Raw genomic sequence first — 19,367 nt, forward strand, 5'->3', positions numbered from 1 at the left:
CATATGTAGTTAATTCTAAAATCTCTGTTGTCAAAAATAAAATAAAATAAAATCTCTGTTGTCTAAACCTGGTCCAGCTTGGATGCATAATAGAATTCCCCAGAGAGCATTAAAAAATATTGGTGCTTCCATCCAAATCACAGATATTCTGATTAAATCAGTTTTTAAAAAGCTCTCCATTGATTATAATGTGTCTAGGGAGGAGAGCACAAATAGGGAAGTGTTTTTGTTTAGGTAAAAGATGCATTTCAATTTAGTCTCAAATATATTACTTATACATTGGGACATGCAGTAAATGTGTGTAACTATTTGTACTATTACACATATTTAAATATTGTATAACTTGGGATCCCTGGGTGGTGCAGCGGTTTAGCGCCTGCCTTTGGCCCAGGGCGCGATCCTGGAGACCTGGGATCGAATCCCACATCGGGCTCCCGGTGCATGGAGCCTGCTTCTCCCTCTGCCTGTGTCTCTGCCTCTCTCTCTCTCTCTCTGTGTGACTATCATAAATAAATAAAAATAAAAAAAATAAATATTGTATAACTTGTCTTAGATATTTGACTTTTTTTGGTATCTGTCTTGTATAATAATGGCCTATATCTATCTTACCTATATTTAATCAATTTTTATTTTTTTATTTTTAAAGATTTTATTTATTTATTCATGAGAGACACAGAGAGGCAGAAACATAGGCAGAAGGAGAGAAACAGTCTCCATGCAGGGAGCCTGATGTGGGACTTGATCCTGGGACTCCAGGATTAGGCCCTGGGCTGAAGGCAGGTGCTAAACCTCTGAGCCACCCAGGGATCCCCTATTTAGTCAATTTTTAAAGTAGGTTCCAGGCACAGGAGAGAGCCCAAAATAGGACTTGAACTCAGAGCCCTGAGATCAAGAGTTAAATGCTCAACTGACTGCCCACCCAGCTGCCGTATATACATATATATTTAAAGATTTTATTTTAAATAATCTCTACACTCAGTGTGGGGCTCAAACAATCCCAAGATTGATCAAGAGGTACATGTTCTATGTACCGAGCCAGTCAGTTGCCCCAATAGCTAATAATTTTGGGGCACTTACTATATAGTACATTATATTTAAGTTACCTCAATCTTTATTTTGTTGATGAGGTAACTGAGGCTTACAGAGTTTAAGCAACAAATCACATGCCACTAATAAATAAAGCTGGGATTTCAAATCAAATTAATCTGATTCCAGAGATGCTAGGCTCCTTATATATTCTCAAGGGATTCACCCAGCTGAGGAATATTAATTGGCTAAAGAATATTAATTTTATGGTTAAAAATGAGTGGTGTACAAGCTACTTAAAATATTTATTTATTACAGGTTTTGTTTATTTATTTATTTTTTTAAAGATTTTATTTATTTATTCATAGAGACAGAGAGAGAGGCAGAGACACAGGCAGAGGGAGAAGCAGGCACGATACAGAGAGCCAGACATGGGACTCGATCCCGGGTCTCCAGGATCACGCCCTCGGCTGCAGGCATTGCCAAACTGCTGCCCCACCGGGGCTGCCCGGTTTTATTTATTTATTCATGACAGAGAGAGAGGCAGAGACATAGGCAGAGGGAGAAGCAGGCTCCCTACAGGGAGCCCCATGTGGATGTGATCCCAGGATTCTGGGATCATGCCCCAAGTCAAAGGCAGATGCTCAACCACCCAAGTATTCCTAAAATACTTTTTTATTTTAAGGTACTCTACCCCCAATATGAAGATCAAACTCGGGACCCAAGCCTAAGTCACATGCTTTACCAATTGAGCCAGTCAGTTGCCCCAAAATACTTTTGCATATATTGCTACCCAAAGGAGATGTGAGTCCATACCTGTCTAAACATAGCAACCATAGGGCACCTGGGTGGCTCAGTTGGTTAAGCAGCTGCTTTTGGCTCAGGTCATGATCTCAGGGTCCTGGGATGGAATCCCACATCAGGCTCCCTGCTTAGTGGGGAGTCTGCTTCTCCCTCTCTCTCTCTCTCTCTCTCCCCCTCCCTCTGCCCCTCCCCACTGCTAATGCTCATGGTCTCTCTCTCTTTCTGGCTGTCTTAAATAAATAAAATATTTTAAAAAAAACCATAGCAACCATAAAGAACAAAGAATATGACTGAGTCTAAGGAACTGAACCTTTTTGGACCTTGCTTTCTATTATAGAAATGTCAAAAATACTTTCTTCTCACTTATTACTTCATACAAAAATATAAACTATGATTTTGATCATTCTTCTAAATATTATCTTATATAGTGATGCTTTAAAATGAGCCATATCCTTGGCTTTCCTTTTTTTTTTTTTTTAAGATGTCATTTATTTTAGAGAGTACATGCACATGAGTGAGGAAGGGGCAGAAGGAGAGAGAGAGAGAGAGAGAGAGAGAGAGAAAATCTCAAGCTGACTCCATGCTGAGCAGGAGCCTGATGCAGCAGCCACATCCTTGACCTGGAGATCTTGATTTGAGTCAAACTAAAGAGTATTGCTCTATTGACTGACCCACACAGGCACCCCTCCTTGGCTTTGTATTTGTTTGTTTGTTTATTTATGAGAGAGCAAGAATGAGCAAAAGGAGAGGAACAGAGGGAGAAGGAGAAACAGACTGCCTGCTGAGCAGGGACCCCAACGCAGGGCTTGATCCCAGAACCCCAAGATCATGACCTGAGCTAAAGGCAGATGCTCAGCCGTCTGAGCCACTCAGGCACCACTTGGTTTTGCTTTTAAGAACATAGTTCTGTTTGGGGCACCTCAGTGGCTCAGTTGATTAAGTGTCAGATTCTTGGTTTTGGCTTGGGTCATGATCTCAGAGTTGTGAGGTGGACTCTGCCTTGGGCTCCGTGCTCAGAAGGGAGTCTATTTGAGGATTCTTTCTCTCTCTCTCCTGCCTCTCCCCCTCCCCGTGTGCCCATGCACATATTCTCTCTTTTCTTTAAAATAGATAAAACCAAAACAAACAAACAAAAAACATAGTTCTTTTTGTTTGTTTGTTTGTTTGTTTCTGACTACCTTAAGTGGAAAGCAACGTTGTATACATTATGAATTTCTTTGGATGTATCTGGCACATAATGACAGTACATGAATAGATAGCATTAAAATTTTTTTTTATTTTTTAATTTTTAAAAAAAGATTCTATTTATTTATTCATGAAAGACCCAGAGAGGCAGAGACAAAGGCTGGGGGAGAAGCAGGCTCCCTGCAGGGAGCCCAATGTGGGACTCAATCCCAGGTCCCTAGGGATCAGGAACCTGAGCTGAAGGCAGATGCTTAACCACTGAGCCACCCAGGTACCCCGATAGCATTTTTTTTAAAGGCAAGTGGTCAGTGAATTAATAGTCTGATACTCCCTACCCACAGTTTCATCCTTTTTCTGGGTGATACATGGTTACCCCAAGTTGAGTTTCTTAAAATTAGGACTGAAAGATAGGCTACGTTTTATTGATAATCTGCGGGGCCAATCATGCAACCTTCTCTCTCTGTCAATTTTCCCATTTATCCTTGACCAGATTCTCATTGTATTAGTATCTCTGTGATCAAGGAAGCTTGATCACAAAATGCTTCTCTTTTGTCTTTAGGTTGAATATACTTTGTTTCAGGAGACTGAATATCAGGGTGGAAATAAATAGCAACATTTTAGCTCTGTAGACTTTACCCCCTTTCTTCTTTAGGTAGTGTGTCATGTAGCACATTTATTTCTCTAAATGTGTCCTTTGTGAAACCTGTTCACTATCCTAGGTTACTCTTGGTGGCAAAATATAGCAGTAGTATACACTTCAAATACCGTTTGCTTTGTGCTGAGCATTAAGTCCTATACACTTACTGGGTCATTTACTCCTTATCAATTCAATGAAGTAATTAGTTCTATTTTTTTTTTTTTTAAGATCTTATTGATTTAAGAGAGGGAGCAACTACAAGCAGGGGAGAGGAACAGAGGGAGACGGAGAAGCAGACTCCTACTTGAGCAGAGAGCTGTAAGGGGGTGGGAAGTAGGGCTGGATTCTGGATCCTAGTGACCTGACTGAGCCACCCAGGGCGGTGACTACTTTTAAAGTTTCTATCAAATATTTTTATAGATAACTTGTGTAATCAAGTATATTAAGATACAGAGAAGTCAGGGTGCTTTTTTTTTTTTTTTAAAGATTTATTCATGAGAGACAGAGAGGCAGAGACATAGGCAGAGGGAGAAGCAGGCTCCCTGTGGGGAGCCTGGTGCAGCAAGACTCAATCCCAGGATCCTGGGATCACCACCTAAGCCAAAGGCAGATGCTCAGCCACGGAGCCTCCCAGGTGCCCCGAGGTCAAGGTACTTTAGAAGATCACATAAGTAAGTGAAACTACAAGTCTGGTCCAGTCCCACAAGTTACCGCTCTGGGTTATGCTCTATCTCTTAAAGGACTAAGTACTGAGTGAAATTAGAGGGGGGGGGGGGGGGGGGGCAGACCAAAAAGATTGGGAAAGGAGCGCTGAAAGGAATTTGTTGGCTGAGGCTGCTCAGAATGGAATGTGACTCAAGAAGGCAAACTGGTTAGGACATTATTGTATCTCCTATCTGGGATCTGGGGCGATAATAAATGAATAAGGTTATTTGGAAATGAATTTGCCATGTAAAGTATCACGGTCATCTGTTGCATGGCTTCATTCTTCCTGATCTAGAAAAACCAACAGTAAGTAACATAGCTGAACATACTCATTGTTAGCTTCCTTTGGACTATCAGTTTATTTTTATAGACAGCTTGGATTTTCAAAATGCTCCTAAATATATTTCGTTCTCACAGCAACCTTGGAACAGACTCTTAGCTTTTTATAACAAAGGCTCAGAGGAAGTTAAGGAACTGATTTGCCCGAGGTCAGTGCTGGACCACACTACCCTGTCTGTGCCTCTTAACCTCCTTCAAGCCCCGAACATACGATGTACTGTGGCTCCACGATCTGCCCCACATCGTACAGAGGCAAGGTCTTTATTCCGCACACGGATAAACGGACCTTCCAGGTATTGATCTTTGTTCCCCGGCTTGCCTCCGGGAGCGGGGCTCGGGCGCCGCAAGGGCTGCGCGGGAGGTGGGCCGGGCCGGGCCGGGCCGGGGCCCGAGGCGGGGCCCGAGGCGGGGCCCGCAGGCAGCACCCGGTCCCCGCGAGGCTTGAGGGTTCAAAGTGTGGATGGATGCGGCCCCCGGAGGGAACGTGAGGGCGAGGAGGGTGGGCAACGGAAGGGACCAATCTCGCGGTTCCAGCTGGGAACAAACCTCGCCCCCCCACCCGTTTCCTTTCGTCGGTGAGGACGGTTTGGCGGCGGGTGGGGAAAGCGCGTCCTCGAAGCGCTCTCGCGCTCCCATCGCCCTCCCGGCGCGCGCGCTCCATCGCGCCTCCACCACCCGAGAGGCCGGCGATGGCTGCGAGAGGGGACGCGGAGCCCGGGGGGCGGGTCCCGCCGCAGGTGTCGGATCCGCTAGGCCCGGCTCGGCTGGCTGGCCCGGCCCCTCGGCCCGCCGGCCGCCGCCCCCTGCCCGCCGCGCCGCCGCGCCGCCGCGCCTGGGGGGCGGGGCCGGGCGCGCGAGGGTCCTCCGCACGCGGGCGGGCGGCGCGCGGCGCCTCGGTCTGGGGAGCGCGAGGCGGTCTCCGCCGGCGTCGCGCGCGCTGTGTGAGAGCGGGGTCGCGCGCGCGCGCACCACAGGCGAGTGAGGGCGCGAGGAGCGAGGAGCGAGGAGCGGCCGGGTGTGAGTGTGTGTGGGGGCGGGGGCGAGTGTGTGTGGGGTGGGGGCGACGGAGAGCCAGACCGACCGCGAGGCTGTGAGAAAGTGGGCGAGTGTGCGAGGGCGCCCGGCCTGGCTGCGGGAGCCGCGGTGGCGGAGGAGAAAGGAGGCGGCTCCCGGCATCCCGACCCCCTCCCCCTCCCCATCTCCTCGTCGGACTTCCAGCCCGCCCGGCAGCCCGCGGTTCCCTCGGAGGCCCCAGCCCGGCTCCGCCGGCCGAGAGCGAGGGAGGAGCCGCCCTCCCCAGGTGAGCGGTGCGGGTGGCTTCCCTCCCCAGGTGGAGCGGCGTGGGGCGGAGGCGCGCCCGCCCCCCGCGCCCCTCCCCCCAGCAGGCGACTGCAGCCGGAGGGACTCGGCGACGAGACGGGGCTCGGCCGGGGCCGGCGGAGGCCGGGGGTCGCGGCGCGGCGGGAGGCGGCGGGAGGCGGCGGGGAGCCCGGCCGGTGCCTGTGCGGGGCGGAGGCTGGTGACGGGAGAGCTGTGGGAGCGAGGCGGCGACCTCGGGCGTGAAGTGTGCCTCCCCGGGTCTGAGGGGGTGTGGTGGCCCTGCGAGTGCTTGTCGGAGTAGAACACGCGTGCTGCCAACCTGTCCTTGAGACTGTGGTGATCTCTCCTACCCCTGCCTCCATCAGACATTCCTGCGGTGTGACCGAGGGAAGAGGCTGTGCTGCCGTTTGCACTGCGCTTAGTGTGGCTTAAATGCCCTGTTCTCCTCCTGACACGTAAGATTTTAGAAAGTGTGACAGTCATTCCTCTTTCTCTTTTGACAGTCCTCTGAGTGAGAATGAGCTGACCAATAATCGCCTATTTGAATCTTTTTTTTTTTTTTTGCAAGCATTTGACCACGATGCACATCTTGCCTCTCCATCCCCTCCCTTAAACCCCAAATAGAAGATAATAACTTCAGATTTGCCTTACTAATGTATCCTTATCTCTGATTGCAGATTTGTAATCCCCAGTATTTTATCCCATTTGTGGGTTTGAAGAGAGATGGGGCCTTAATTGTATTCAGTGAGTGAGGTTATTATGCTAACCGTGTTGAATGTGACTTCGATGTAAATTCTTTCAGCTTGCTGTTATTTTCCCATTAATTACATAAATTGTTCCCCCATCTTTCTTTCGGGAGTTGGGCTAAATTCTAAACCTGTATGGAAAATACATGGGGCAGCCTAATATGGGAGACACTCCTTTTTTGTGGACTTGATGTTTATTATATTTAACGAAACTCTTTTTATTTGTTAACCATTAGAATTTAAATGCTCTGTAGATCTCATTTCTTTCACATTTAAAGGTCACTTTTTTCTGTTTTTTAGAGAAAGAATTGATTGTCAAAACACTTTAAGGTATTTATTTGGAACAAAACAGTCTGAAATTCCAGTCATAAGGATTGAGCATTTATTCACTAACTTTTAGAATGACAATTTGTAATTTTAGAAAGTCATAGTTTAATTTCCTTTCTAATGCTTACCGGGTTATTTGGTTAGTGTGTTAAAGGGGAGGAGACCTATCTTGTTTAGAGGTAATTTTATTTCTATCTTTGTCAGTGCAATTAATTTCCTTCTTTTATGCAGTACATTTAGTTGTTAGTTTGGCAAGATGGCTGTTGGTGTTTTCATCTTTTTCTGTCTGCTTTTTTTCCCTCTCTTGCTTTCCTCTTACCCCCATCAGGTGTTGGAGTCTGCTTGTCGGGGAGGGGGGCATTCTGTGTTTCTGAGAACAGAGAGCCAAGAAGGGGAGCAGCAAATTCAGTCACTTAGAATCCTCCACTCAGTGAAGATCCTTTTTTCTGTTCCCGCCTTTCCCCCTGCAGGGGGTAAGGAGTTGTTTATTTCTAATCTTTACACTTTGGGCTACCAGCTAAAATTCCACTTATGTTTCTGGTAAATATCTTTAATATTTTTTTTCATTTTCTTTGATTGTTTATTGAATTCAGTAGCATCTGAGGATGGAGGGGAGAGTGACAACAATAAATTTCCCTTTTTTCCTTTCCCTTCTCATTGAGTCCCCTTTTCCTCTCCAGAGGGAAATTACTAGCAATGTTTTATAAATCCTTTACCCTTTTTAGCCATATCATGAAGAAACAAACTAAAGAGAATATATATATATTTTTAACTCAGACCAATGAATGTCAACCAGCCTTCAGTCATTAGTGTGTTGGAGCACAGGATAAAACATGGCTTAAAAAAAAAAATCTCACTCAATTCTTGATTTCCTCAGTTTGTATCCACCTGGGATTTGCTACTGGGGTAAGTCACTAGCCGGATTTCTCAACTTCTCCCTTCCCTGTGAGCTGAAATACCGAACATCATAAACACTGGATGGGGTTGGGGGGGAGGAGAGAGATCACAGCCAGTTGTTCCACAGTTTGAGAAGTAGCTTTTATCATCTTCCTCTGGGAAGCAGGCAAAGAGTCCTAAACTGAGTGAAAATGGGTGGAGGAAGAACTTCTGTACCCAGGAACATGTGAAGAGTGAGAAAAACACACACACACACACACACAAGAAGGGGTGAGTTTTGTGTTTGTTACTGGGGGTGTAGTTTAGTGATATGTGGATTTGTAGAGTTTATGGCATGTTAGCTTACAGAATATTCTCTGCAAGTGAGATTAAGTCATAAGCATATGGGAAAAGAGCCTTGAGAAATTAGAATCTAATGTTATTTTAAAATCTGGGAGTAGATTGTGATAAGAATAATGAAAATATTTTAATGTTAACTGTACTGGCATGTGCAGTTTCAAGAGGTTGAATAGGAGAGATTAGGTACAGATGTTGAGGAAATTGTCTTTCATTATTTGGGAATTTTCCTGCTTGTCATATTAAGAGCTGTTAAATGGTAACACACTACCTCAAAATACCTGTGCATAGTATATTTTAGATTCATGTACCATATGCATCTGTGTACATATTAGGTTTGCAGAGAAGAACTGACTTTCTGGCTTCATAACTCCTACTATGGTATTTTTACAATGTTTTCTTTTCCAATGTTTTTTTCCTTTCAAAATTGGCTTGAAGGACAAAAGCTACAGAGCTAGTCAGCTCTACTCCCTTAGAGCCTGGTCTGCATAGAACCCATCTGCTTGTATCTTTTTTATTCCTTTTACTAAAATTATAAGTTTTTTTTTCCCCTCTGACTTTGTTAGCAAAACTAATTATTTAAGGATAAATTGTATAACAACAATGGAAAGTAGCATTAGGCTTTTTTTTTTTTTTTTAAGATTTTATTTATTCATTCATGAGAGACACACCACAGTGAAAGAGAGAGAGAGAGAGAGAGAGAGAGAGAGGCAGAGACACAGGCAGAGGGAGAAGCAGGCTCCATGTAGGGAGCCTGATGTGAGACTCCATCCTGGGTCTCCAGGATCACGCCCTGGGCTGAAGGTGGCGCTAAACCACTGAGCCACCCAGGCTGCCTGGGTTGTTTTTTTATAAGAAATTGAAAAGACAAATTAGGAATTTAAAACATTTTATATATTTGAGAGAGAGAAAGTGGGGGGGGGGGGAGAGTAGTGGGAGAGAATTTTCAAGCAGATTCCCTCCTGAGTGCAGAGCCCAGCTCCTGTCTCTATCCTATGACCCATGAGATCATGACCTGAGCTGAAAAGCCAAGAGTCACCAATCAAGCCACCCAGGCATCTTGATAAATTATGAATTTTTACAGCTGTGTTTAGATGGTGATACACATTGGCCTGGTATTAGATATTGAAAATAGCTATGATTTTTTTGATACTGTCTTACGGTTCAGTGTAACAGACTCCTTTAAAATAATTTCTAACCCCTAACCCTAACATTTGTCTCTCAAACATGAGGTTCTATGTTACCTGCTAAGGATAATAGAGAACAAAATGGGGATTCTGTCTTCATGGAGTTCACAATCTAATTTCATTGATCGTTGTTCTTTTCATCTGGTGGTGTGTTCTCCCAGCAGTGTCTGGTGGAGTCTACTAGATTCTTCTAAAATGTGTACAATTTGTCAATTGATGAAGTAAAATTTGTATAAGCATTGATACGCCTAAATAATTTTTGCAACCCTTTCAAAAGTGGTAGTAAATCATCAAGTTGTGACCAATAAAAATAAAAATTCTACAATTGTTGAATCACTCAGGTATCTTGTAACACCTGAAACTAATATAAAACTGTGTGTTAACTGGAATTAAAATTAAAAAAAATTCCAAACATACCCCTTAAATGTTTTTACTTTATTCAGCTCCTTACTTTCCCTTTCTCTCTCCTCTTCCCTTTTTAACCTTTTTGATATTCGCTCTTGGATTCATGTTCTTAGGAATAAAGAGATAAGATCTCCAAAATGGAACATGGATTTCTTCTTTTTTTTTTTTTTTTTGAACATGGATTTCTGTGTTAGATCATAGCAGTTCTCTTTTACTGCTCTGCTGTCCCATATTTGGCAGCATTTCAGACGTTGATGTGTTTTTGTTTTATTTATTTATTTATTTATTTATTTTTAAATGAGTTTTTTTTTTTTTTTTTTTTTTTATTTATGATAGTCATACAGAGAGAAAGAGAGAGGGGCAGAGACACAGGCAGAGGGAGAAGCAGGCTCCATGCACCGGGAGCCTGATGTGGGATTCGATCCCGGGTCTCCAGGATCGCGCCCTGGGCCAAAGGCAGGCGCCAAACCACTGCGCCACCCAGGGATCCCGTGTTTTTGTTTTAAAGATTTTATTCATGAGAGAGGGAGAGAGAGACAGGGGCAGAGAGATAGACAGAGGGGAGACAGGAGCCCTATGCGGAACTGGATCCCAAGACCCTGAGATCAGGACCTGAGCCAAAGGCAGACAAACTCTACCACTGAGCCACCCAGGTGCTCCCAGACATTGATAGTACATCTTGGAAATTCATGCAGGTTTGTCTAAATAACAAACTTGAAATCTTCCTGAGTTCTTAGTTAGCTTATTCCTTTGACATGTGATTTAGCTAGCCATATCTATAAAGTCTTCAGCTTGAGTATATTAATCTGTTTCTCAACTCCTTCTTCTTCTTTTTTTTTTTTAAAGATTTCATTTATTCGGGATCCCTGGGTGGCACAGTGGTTTAGCGCCTGCCTTTGGCCCAGGGCGCGATCCTGGAGACCTGGGCTCGAATCCCATGTCGGGCTCCCGGTGCATGGAGCCTGCTTCTCCCTCTGCCTGTGTCTCTGCCTCTCTCTCTGTGTGTGTATCTCTGATGAATAAATAAATAACATCTTTAAAAAAAAAAAAGATTTCATTTATTCATGAGAGGCACAGAGAGGCAGACATAGGCAGAGGGAGAAGCAGGCTCCCTGCTGTGCTGGGAGCCTGATGCAGGACTGGGTGCCAGGACCTTGGGATCATGACCTGAGCCAAAAGCAGATGCTAAACCACTGAGCCACCCAGGTGCCCCCCAACTCATATTTCAAAATAAGGTCCAGAAAGAAAATATGGGAAAGAAGGCCCAACATTTAGCATGTTAAGCATGATGAATTTTTTTTAAAGATTTTTTTTTTTTTTTTAAGTAATATTCCAAGTTGGAGCTCTAACCTCACAACCCTGAGCTCAAGAGTTGCATGGCCCACTGACTGAATCAGCCAGGCGTCCCTAAAACATGGTGAACTTTGAGCGAGCCACACTGCATAGTGTATCTCAGGACAGTTTTGCAAATTTTGTGCCATATTCCAGAGAGAGCTACTTTGATTTAACATTCCTGTATTAAAAAAAAATAGCATTCCTGTATTAAGTGAAATCATTAGAAGTTTTATTTGGATTCCAGAGAAAACTTTTTTTTTAAGAGAAAACATTTTTTCCAGAGAAAACTTTTTTTTTTTTAATTTTTATTTATTTATGATAGTCACAGAGAGAGAGAGAGAGAGGCAGAGACATAGGCAGAGGGAGAAGCAGGCTCCATGCACCGGGAGCCTGATGTGGGATTCGATCCCGGGTCTCCAGGATCGCGCCCTGGGCCAAAGGCAGGCGCCAAACCGCTGCGCCACCCAGGGATCCCGAAAACTTTTTTTTTTTTAAGATTTTATTTGGGACACCTGGTGGCTCAGTGGTTAAGTGCCTGCCTTCAGCTCAGGGTATGATCCCGGATTCCTGGGATTGAGTCCCAGGTCAGGCTCCCTGCGTGGAGCCTGCCTGTGTTCCCTGCCCCCCCCCCCCCCCCCCCCGGCTCTCATGAATAAATAAATAAAATTTATTCATGAGAGACACAGAAAGAGGCAGAGACATAGGCAGAGTGGGGAGAAGCAGGCTCCATGCAGGAGCCCGACATGGGACTCGATCCTGGAACTCTAGGATCATGTCCTGAGCTGAAGGCAGACGCTTAACCGCTGAGCCACCCAGGCATCCTGAGACAACATTTTTTATCTTATTTTATTTTATTTTTTAATTTTTTTAAAGATTTATTTATTTATGATAGAGAGAGAGAGAGAGAGAGAGAGAGGGGCAGAGACATAGGAGGAGGGAGAAGCAGGCTCCATGCCGGGAACCCGACGTGGGACTCGATCCCGGGACTCCAGGATCGCGCCCTGGACCAAAGGCAGGCGCTAAACAGCTGAGCCACCCAGGGATCCCCGAGACAACGTTTTTTAAAGATTTTTTAAGTAATCTTTACATCCAACATGGGGCTCAAACGCACAATGCAGAGATTAAGAGTGTCATGTTCCACTGACCGAACAGCCAGGTGCTCCATCCAGAGAAAACGTTTTAAAAAAGTTTAATCAGTTTTATAGAGTGCTCGCTTCGGCAGCACATATACTAATTAGTTTTAGACCACAAACTATTTTGGGAAATTTAGTAACAGAACTACAGGTAATCCAAGGTAACAGTTTTCTGATCCTTTAGATGAATATGTGTTAAATTTGCATGTTAATTTGCTCATGACATTTGTCTTATCCAGTTTTCTTTATTTTTACTGTCGTAAAATACACATAGCATAAAATTTACCATCTTAATCATTTTTAAGTATGTAGGTATTAACTATATACCTGTTAGTGGTATTAACTATATATTCTTGTGCAACTGTCTACCATATTCATCTCTAGAACTCTTCATATTGCATAAACAAACTGTTTCCTAATAAAACTAAGTCTCGATTCCCCCAACAGCCCAACCCCTGGCAACCACCATTCTATTTTCTGTGAATTTGGCTTATATACTGATGCATAATGTCCTCCCAAGTTCATCCATGTGGTGTAGTATGTATTGGAATTTTTATTTTTTATTTTTTTAAAAGATTTTATTTATTTATGAGAGACACAGAGAGGCAGAGACACAGGTAGAGGAAGAAGCAGGCTCCATGCAGGGAGTCTGATGTGGGACTTGATCCTGCGTCCCCAGGATCAGGCCCTGGGTTGAAGGTGGCCCTAAACCGCTGAGCCACCCAGGCTGCCCTGTATTGGAATTTAATTCCTTTTTAAGGCATTATATGTATATTCTGTATTTTACTCTTTGAGTCATCTTTTGATGAACACTTGGGTTGCTTTTACCTCTAGTTATTATAATGCTGCTTTGAACATTTGTGTGCAGACCCCTCTTTGTGAAGACTCTGCCTTCATTTCTTCTGGTTATATATGTAAAACTAGAATTACCAGGTCAAATGGTAATTCTGTTTTTAAGTTTTTTTTTTTTTTTAAGATTTTATTTATTCATGAGAGAGAGAGAGAGAGGCAGAGACAGGCAGAGGGAGAAGCACGCTCTATGCAGAGAGCCTGATGTGGGACTCGATCCCTGGGACTCCAGGACCACACCGTGGGCTGAAGGCGGCGCTAAACCACTGAGCCACCCAGGGATCCCAAGAGAATCCCTTTTATAAACAATACCACTACTTGCTGATGTCTGCAAACTTTGATGTTAAGGGAATAATTTCCTATAACTTTTGGGCAAGGTATGGTAGACTACACTTGTTAAGGTAAAGTTCTATGGCCTACAATAAAGAATTACCAAATATTGACATAAGCAAAAGAGGTTGTAGGTGGTCCAAGGTTATGGCACCACACAATTGTCTGGGATTCAAGTTCTAACAGGTAGCTGTGCTTTTCTTAGGGTTCACTCCTGTCCTCATAGTCCAGGTGGTAGTTAATCATGACATTTACATTCTAGATAACAGGATGGAAGAAGGGCAAAGGGGCAGCATATCTCTCAAATATGCATTTTTTAAGAGATTTTATTTATTCATGAGAGACACATAGAAATGCAGAGACATAGGGAGAGGGAGAAGCAGGCTTCTCATTGAATAAAATTTACTTATATGACCACATCTTGTCGCAAGAAAGCTTAGGGAATTCAGTCCTTTAGTTACTTGGCCTGTGGTTAACTAGTATCAGATATCTTACTACTATTGAGTCAGTAGAAATGGTTATTGAAAAGGAACAGGCATTCTCTGCCATGGAGTGTATAGAATTTGAATTCACTCTGGACTTTATCACTTTGTAATTTTGCAAATTTAGACAAGGTTAACATCTCTCCTGGAACAGCCTCACTTGCCAAATGAACACAATAATGCTTCAGGGGATGGTTGTGAAATGAGAAGCTACAAATTGCCTAACACAATATTTGGTATTATATGATCACTTACAATCTGGAATTCTTATATTTTTCCAGATTCCTTTCAGTGTCTTTAGGCATGGTAGAAAAAAATAGAAATCAGAAAACCTGAAACCTATTTCTGGCTTAATTATTGTGGTAATTGTCCCCTCTCAGTCTTTGGATTCTAAGTTTATATGCTGTGTCTTTTTTTTTTTAAATTAATTTTTAATTTTTTTTTATTGGAGTTCAATTTGCCAACATATAACATATCTATATGCTGTGTCTTACCTGGAATAATTTTCCTAGTAGTAAGAGGTACCTTAATATCTTCAAATGGTAGATTGTAATTGTGCTTTTTTTCCCTAGCGGAATAATTACCATTGGGAAGGGTTCTCATGAGATAAATGAATGAAGTACTTTATTTATGATTCCCATTTAATTAGCCCTGCCTAGACTATTGATAGATGACACTGACTTTGTTTTTTTTTAAAGATTTTATTTAATTATTCATGAGAGACACAGAGGAGAGACATAGAGGGAGAGATGACAGTGACTGTTATTGGTGTGTGTATCCAGAAGTTTGCATGGGAAAACTATCTCAAATGTAAAAGTGAATTTTCTTTGAATGTCTCCTTGTAAAAAACAAAAAACAAAAAACAAAAAACGAAAGAAAAACAGTAGCAGTTTATCAGTAGCATTTATTTATTTATTTGTTTATTTTTTGTAGCATTTATTTAGTATCTGATATTTGCACATTGTTTTCCTTGATACTGTGGTGGAAATGAAGAAACAGAGGATGAAAATTAGTTGATCTGAGTTTACATTACTCCTTTGTATATGTGGACATTTGCAAATGCTGTATTTTTCTGACTTACACTGTTGGAGAATGAACTCTTTTCTTAAAGATATCTTACTGGATAACCAAACCTATTCCTTTAGGTGTCATGGGGACAAAAAAAGAACCATTTTACCTTTACAAAGGAGTCTTTAATGGCTTTTATTTTTTTTGTTTTAATTTTTATTTATTTATTTATTTATTTATTTATTTATTTATTTATTTATTTATTTATTTATGATAGTCACACAGAGAGAGAGAGAGGCAGAGACATAGGCAGAGGGAGAAGCAGGCTCCATGCACCGGGAGCCTGATGTGGGATTCGATTCTGGGTCTCCAGGATCGCGCTCTGGGCCAAAGGCAGGCGCCTGACCGCTGCGCCACCCAGGGATCCCTTTAATGGCTTTAAAACGGACTGTAATCTGAAGTTTTTTATTTTTAAGAATCAGGACTATCATTTTATTGGTGGATTTTTGGTCTCCTGGACTGTGTAGATTTAGCGTTATGCTTTTGACTCTCATCAATGTTTTTTTTCCCTCCCCCCCCCCCCCCCCCCGGGTGTTCATGGATGGGATAAATAGAAAAAATAGATATGTTGGAGGAGGCACTGGCCTACTGGTTTCCACCTGACCCACAGGAAGGTGGCCTCCCAGGAGGGCCATAGATTGGGGGGGGGAGGGGAAGGGGGAGGGAACGCAGAGCCTCTGCCTTTGTGGTTGGAAAGTCTTTGTTTGTTGTTGGTATTCTTAGATGTGAATTCCAGTAGAGCAGCCTGATAAAGGCAAGCAACCCTGGGTGCCTGAGGATGGTCAGCTGCTCCACTACCTGTTGAAATAGAAGAGGACCATTGGGTAGCGAGAGTTGTGCTTTTTTCTTTCTCTGGCAATAAACTGGTCTTTGGAGATCATTGTAAAATTATACTGGATAAAAAATTGGATAGGTGTCTCTTGAAGATACCAGCACCAATGAGATGGTAATTAACAAGCTGGAGGTTGTTAAGCTGACTTGCCCTTTTCAAGCTGGGGATGTCATCTACTTGATGTACATTGGAACACAATGTGGCATACCTCTGTGATTCTTTATATGAAAAGCAAGACAAATCTTTTGAAGCTGATAAAAATGTATTTCAGGGGCACCTGGGTAGCTCAGTGGTTGAGTGTCATCTGCATTTGGCTCAGGTTGTGATCCCAGGATCCTGGGATCGAATTCTGCATGGAGCAACCCACAGGGAGCCTGCTTCTCCCTCTACCCATGTCTTTGCTACTCTCTCTGTGTTTCTCATGAATAAATAAAATATTTTAAAAACTTGTATTCCGTATGAACAAAGGTATCTTGGTACAGGGCAACAAGGTCATGATCCCCAGATCTTGTCATATTGGCTGCCACTAGGTGGGCTTTGAGGAATCACAGTCCTTGACATTGATACTGGAACTCTTCAAACTGGTGTCTACCTCTTTCATAGAGTTTTCTGCAGGGCGACAGCATTTCTTTAGTTTCAGATCTGGTTGTGCGGGTATCTCCTATGAAAGTATGTAGTCCAGTTGTGTCAAATGATGAGATCTCTAGCCTTGCTTCCAAATCATGAAGGCGAGAAAGAACATTATTTTCTTTGTTAGAATCCCAGGGTCAAGAGGATTTGGAGCCCATTAAAAAGAAAATGAAAGGAGGGAAACCTGGGTGGCTCAGTCACTTAAGCATCTGCCTTTGGCTCATTCATGATCCCACAGTCCTGGGATCGAGCCCCCTGTTGGACTTCCTGCTGGACAGGGAGCCTACTTCTCCTTTTTTTTTTTTTTTTAATTTTTATTTATTTATGATAGTCACACAGAGAGAGAGAGAGAGAGAGGCAGAGACACAGGCAGAGGGAGAAGCAGGTTCCATGCACCGGGAGCCCGACGTGGGATTCGATCCCGGGTCTCCAGGATTGTACCCTGGGCCAAAGGCAGGCGCTAAACCGCTGCGCCACCCAGGGATCCCTACCTACTTCTCCTTTTTTTGCCCCTCTCTCCTGCTCTTGCTCTCTCTGTAAATAAAATAGAAAATATGTATTTATTTTTTAAAAAAGATTTATTTATTCATGAAAGACCGAGAGAGAGTCAGAGACATGGAGGAGCAGGCTCCTTGCAGAGAGCATGATGTGGGATTTGGTCCCCGCACCGGGATCATGTCCTGAGCCAAAGGCAGACGCTCAACCACTGAGCCACCTAGGGGCCCCAGAAATCTGTAAAAAAAATAAATGAAAGGAGATAGGGAGGCTAACCTGAACTTGGCTGTTGTCAGTTACATACTAGTGTGGAAACACCCAAAGATTATGCAAGGGTATTAGAGCTGCAGCCATGAAGCCAGACATGGTGATGCTCACGTGCATGATCTATCAGGAGTTGCTGCACAACTACATGAGACTGTAGCCCAGGTGTGTGTTTGTCTGATTATAAAATGATTAAAAAACATCATGTATTACTCTTGTGGCTTGGGCATTTTCTATGACTTGTCACATCAGTATTGGCAAGCATTTCTGCTTCCCAGTTGCCAGTGGTTGTAACATCCTATCCTGATTTCTGTTGGGGCCTGATTTCTGCTGTACTCATTCAGTACACATTCACGCAGTAAAATTCAGTCATACTGGTCAACAGATGATGTTTAAGACCCAGGTGTCAGGGAAGGCACCAAGATGGCTCCAGAGTATTGGAGGTCATTGACAGGGTGTTTCAAAAACAACTCAGTCTAAATGGGTCATTTTTACAGTGCCCCTTTCAAGGGAAACTGGGGATCTCTACATTAGGTACTCTGGTGCGACTTTCCTTTTGTGGAGCTTTTCCTTTGAAACTTCTCAGTGACGACATCTTCCACAGATGCAGGTCACACTCATGTGTGTATCTCCCACGTTATTTTATTCCTTCCCTGCTTTCCCGTGATTGATGCCTTTGAGACACTGGGTTGTGGGGCAGATTGGGTGAGTGTTGTAGTCATAGCAGGCCAGGGTTGTGGGGGGGGGGGGCTGCTGTGTGTGTGTGTGTGTGTGTGTGGGGTGGGGGTGGCTCATTTGGCTTATGATGTTCTAGTCTAAATGTGTGCCTCATGTTAAGGGTGGAGCAGGCCCTTCTGACTGAAACCCTGGAGAATGCATGACTGGTGTATGAGGGACCACTTCTAAGTTCTGTAATGCTGGAAGCTGTTCATCTGAATGGCCGTTGCTTCCCTTAGTTCTTAGCCTTGTTGTTTTTTCTATGTTACATTTGCCATTAGGATTTTTTTGAGGGGGGGCGGGTTTTGTTTAGGTAGGCTCCTTGCCCAATGTGAGGGTTGAACTCACAACCGAGGTCAACAGTCACATTCTTTACTGACCAAGCCAGCCAGAGACCTCGGGAATTTCAATTTTGTAAAAAGTTTTCTTTCTTTCTTTTTTTTTTTTATTTTTGGGTTGAAATCACCTGTTAGTAAAACTTTTAACTTTTTGCTTCTTAGGAAAATAATTTTCAACTGTTGTCTTGTTCATGATACAAGCTCTTGCTCATGATGTAAACTCTGAGAAGCAGCACTATTTCTGGAAGAATGTCCTTTTTTGTATTCTAGTAAACAATCTGTGTTTGTTTAAAAAATTTAAAGTAAGCATAAAAACATTGAGTAAGAGCATGCTATCCCCTGACTGAAATAAATTTTAGTGAATGGACCCCAACGTTTATTTTTTTAAAAGTTTTTTCCTATATTCTTGAACTATTAATTTTTATTAAACTTGCTATGTAAATGACTTTAGTGTTGCTACTCCTCTAATAACACAGGTGTTGCTGTCTCATTATTTCATACATTCTTGGGGGTGCTTGGTTGGCTCAGTTAGTTAAAAGTCTGCCTTCAGCTCAGGTCCTGGGATCGAGCCCCACATTGGGCTTCCTGCTCAGTCTGCTTGTACCTTTCCCTCTGCTCTCTCAAATAAATAAAATCTTTTTTTTTAAATTTTTTATTTATTTATGATAGTCACACACAGAGAGAGAGAGAGAGAGAGAGAGAGAGAGAGAGAGAGGCAGAGAGGCAGAGACACAGGCAGAGGGAGAAGCAGGCTCCATGCACCTGGAACCCGACGTGGGATTCGATCCCGGGTCTCCAGGATTGCGCCCTGGGCCAAAGGCAGGCGCTAAACCGGTGCGCCACCCAGGGATCCCAAATAAATAAAATTTTAAAAATTCCTGTAGATATGTTTGTAATAAAATATACATATAACAAAATTGAATAAACTATAGATGTATGAGTATACATAAATGGAGTTTATCATAATTGAAGGGATGGAG

At 43.2% G+C, this 19,367-nt stretch overlaps 1 protein-coding gene across 9 annotated transcripts in view; it reads left to right on the plus strand.

Moving 5' to 3' along the window:
* Positions 1-19,367, plus strand: part of RIMKLB (ribosomal modification protein rimK like family member B) — a 186,380-nt gene that overhangs the window by 114,673 nt on the left and 52,340 nt on the right. Inside the window, exon 1 of one of the 9 annotated variants that reach the window (XM_041735729.1) lies at positions 5,182-5,271. The exons of 6 other annotated variants lie outside the window; for them this stretch is intronic. Coding sequence is in view for 1 of the 3 variants with exons in the window: in XM_041735727.1 (XP_041591661.1) it covers positions 6,449-6,471 (23 nt within the window). In the remaining 2 variants the exon portion in view is untranslated. Of the gene's footprint in view, positions 1-5,181; positions 5,272-5,674; positions 5,997-6,231; positions 6,472-19,367 lie in introns of those variants that run through there. 2 more of the 9 variants (XM_041735728.1, XM_041735727.1) reach the window with 2 other exon arrangements.

The sequence above is a fragment of the Vulpes lagopus genome, chromosome 21 (assembly GCF_018345385.1).
Source record: "Vulpes lagopus strain Blue_001 chromosome 21, ASM1834538v1, whole genome shotgun sequence".
Classification (NCBI taxonomy): domain Eukaryota; kingdom Metazoa; phylum Chordata; class Mammalia; order Carnivora; family Canidae; genus Vulpes; species Vulpes lagopus.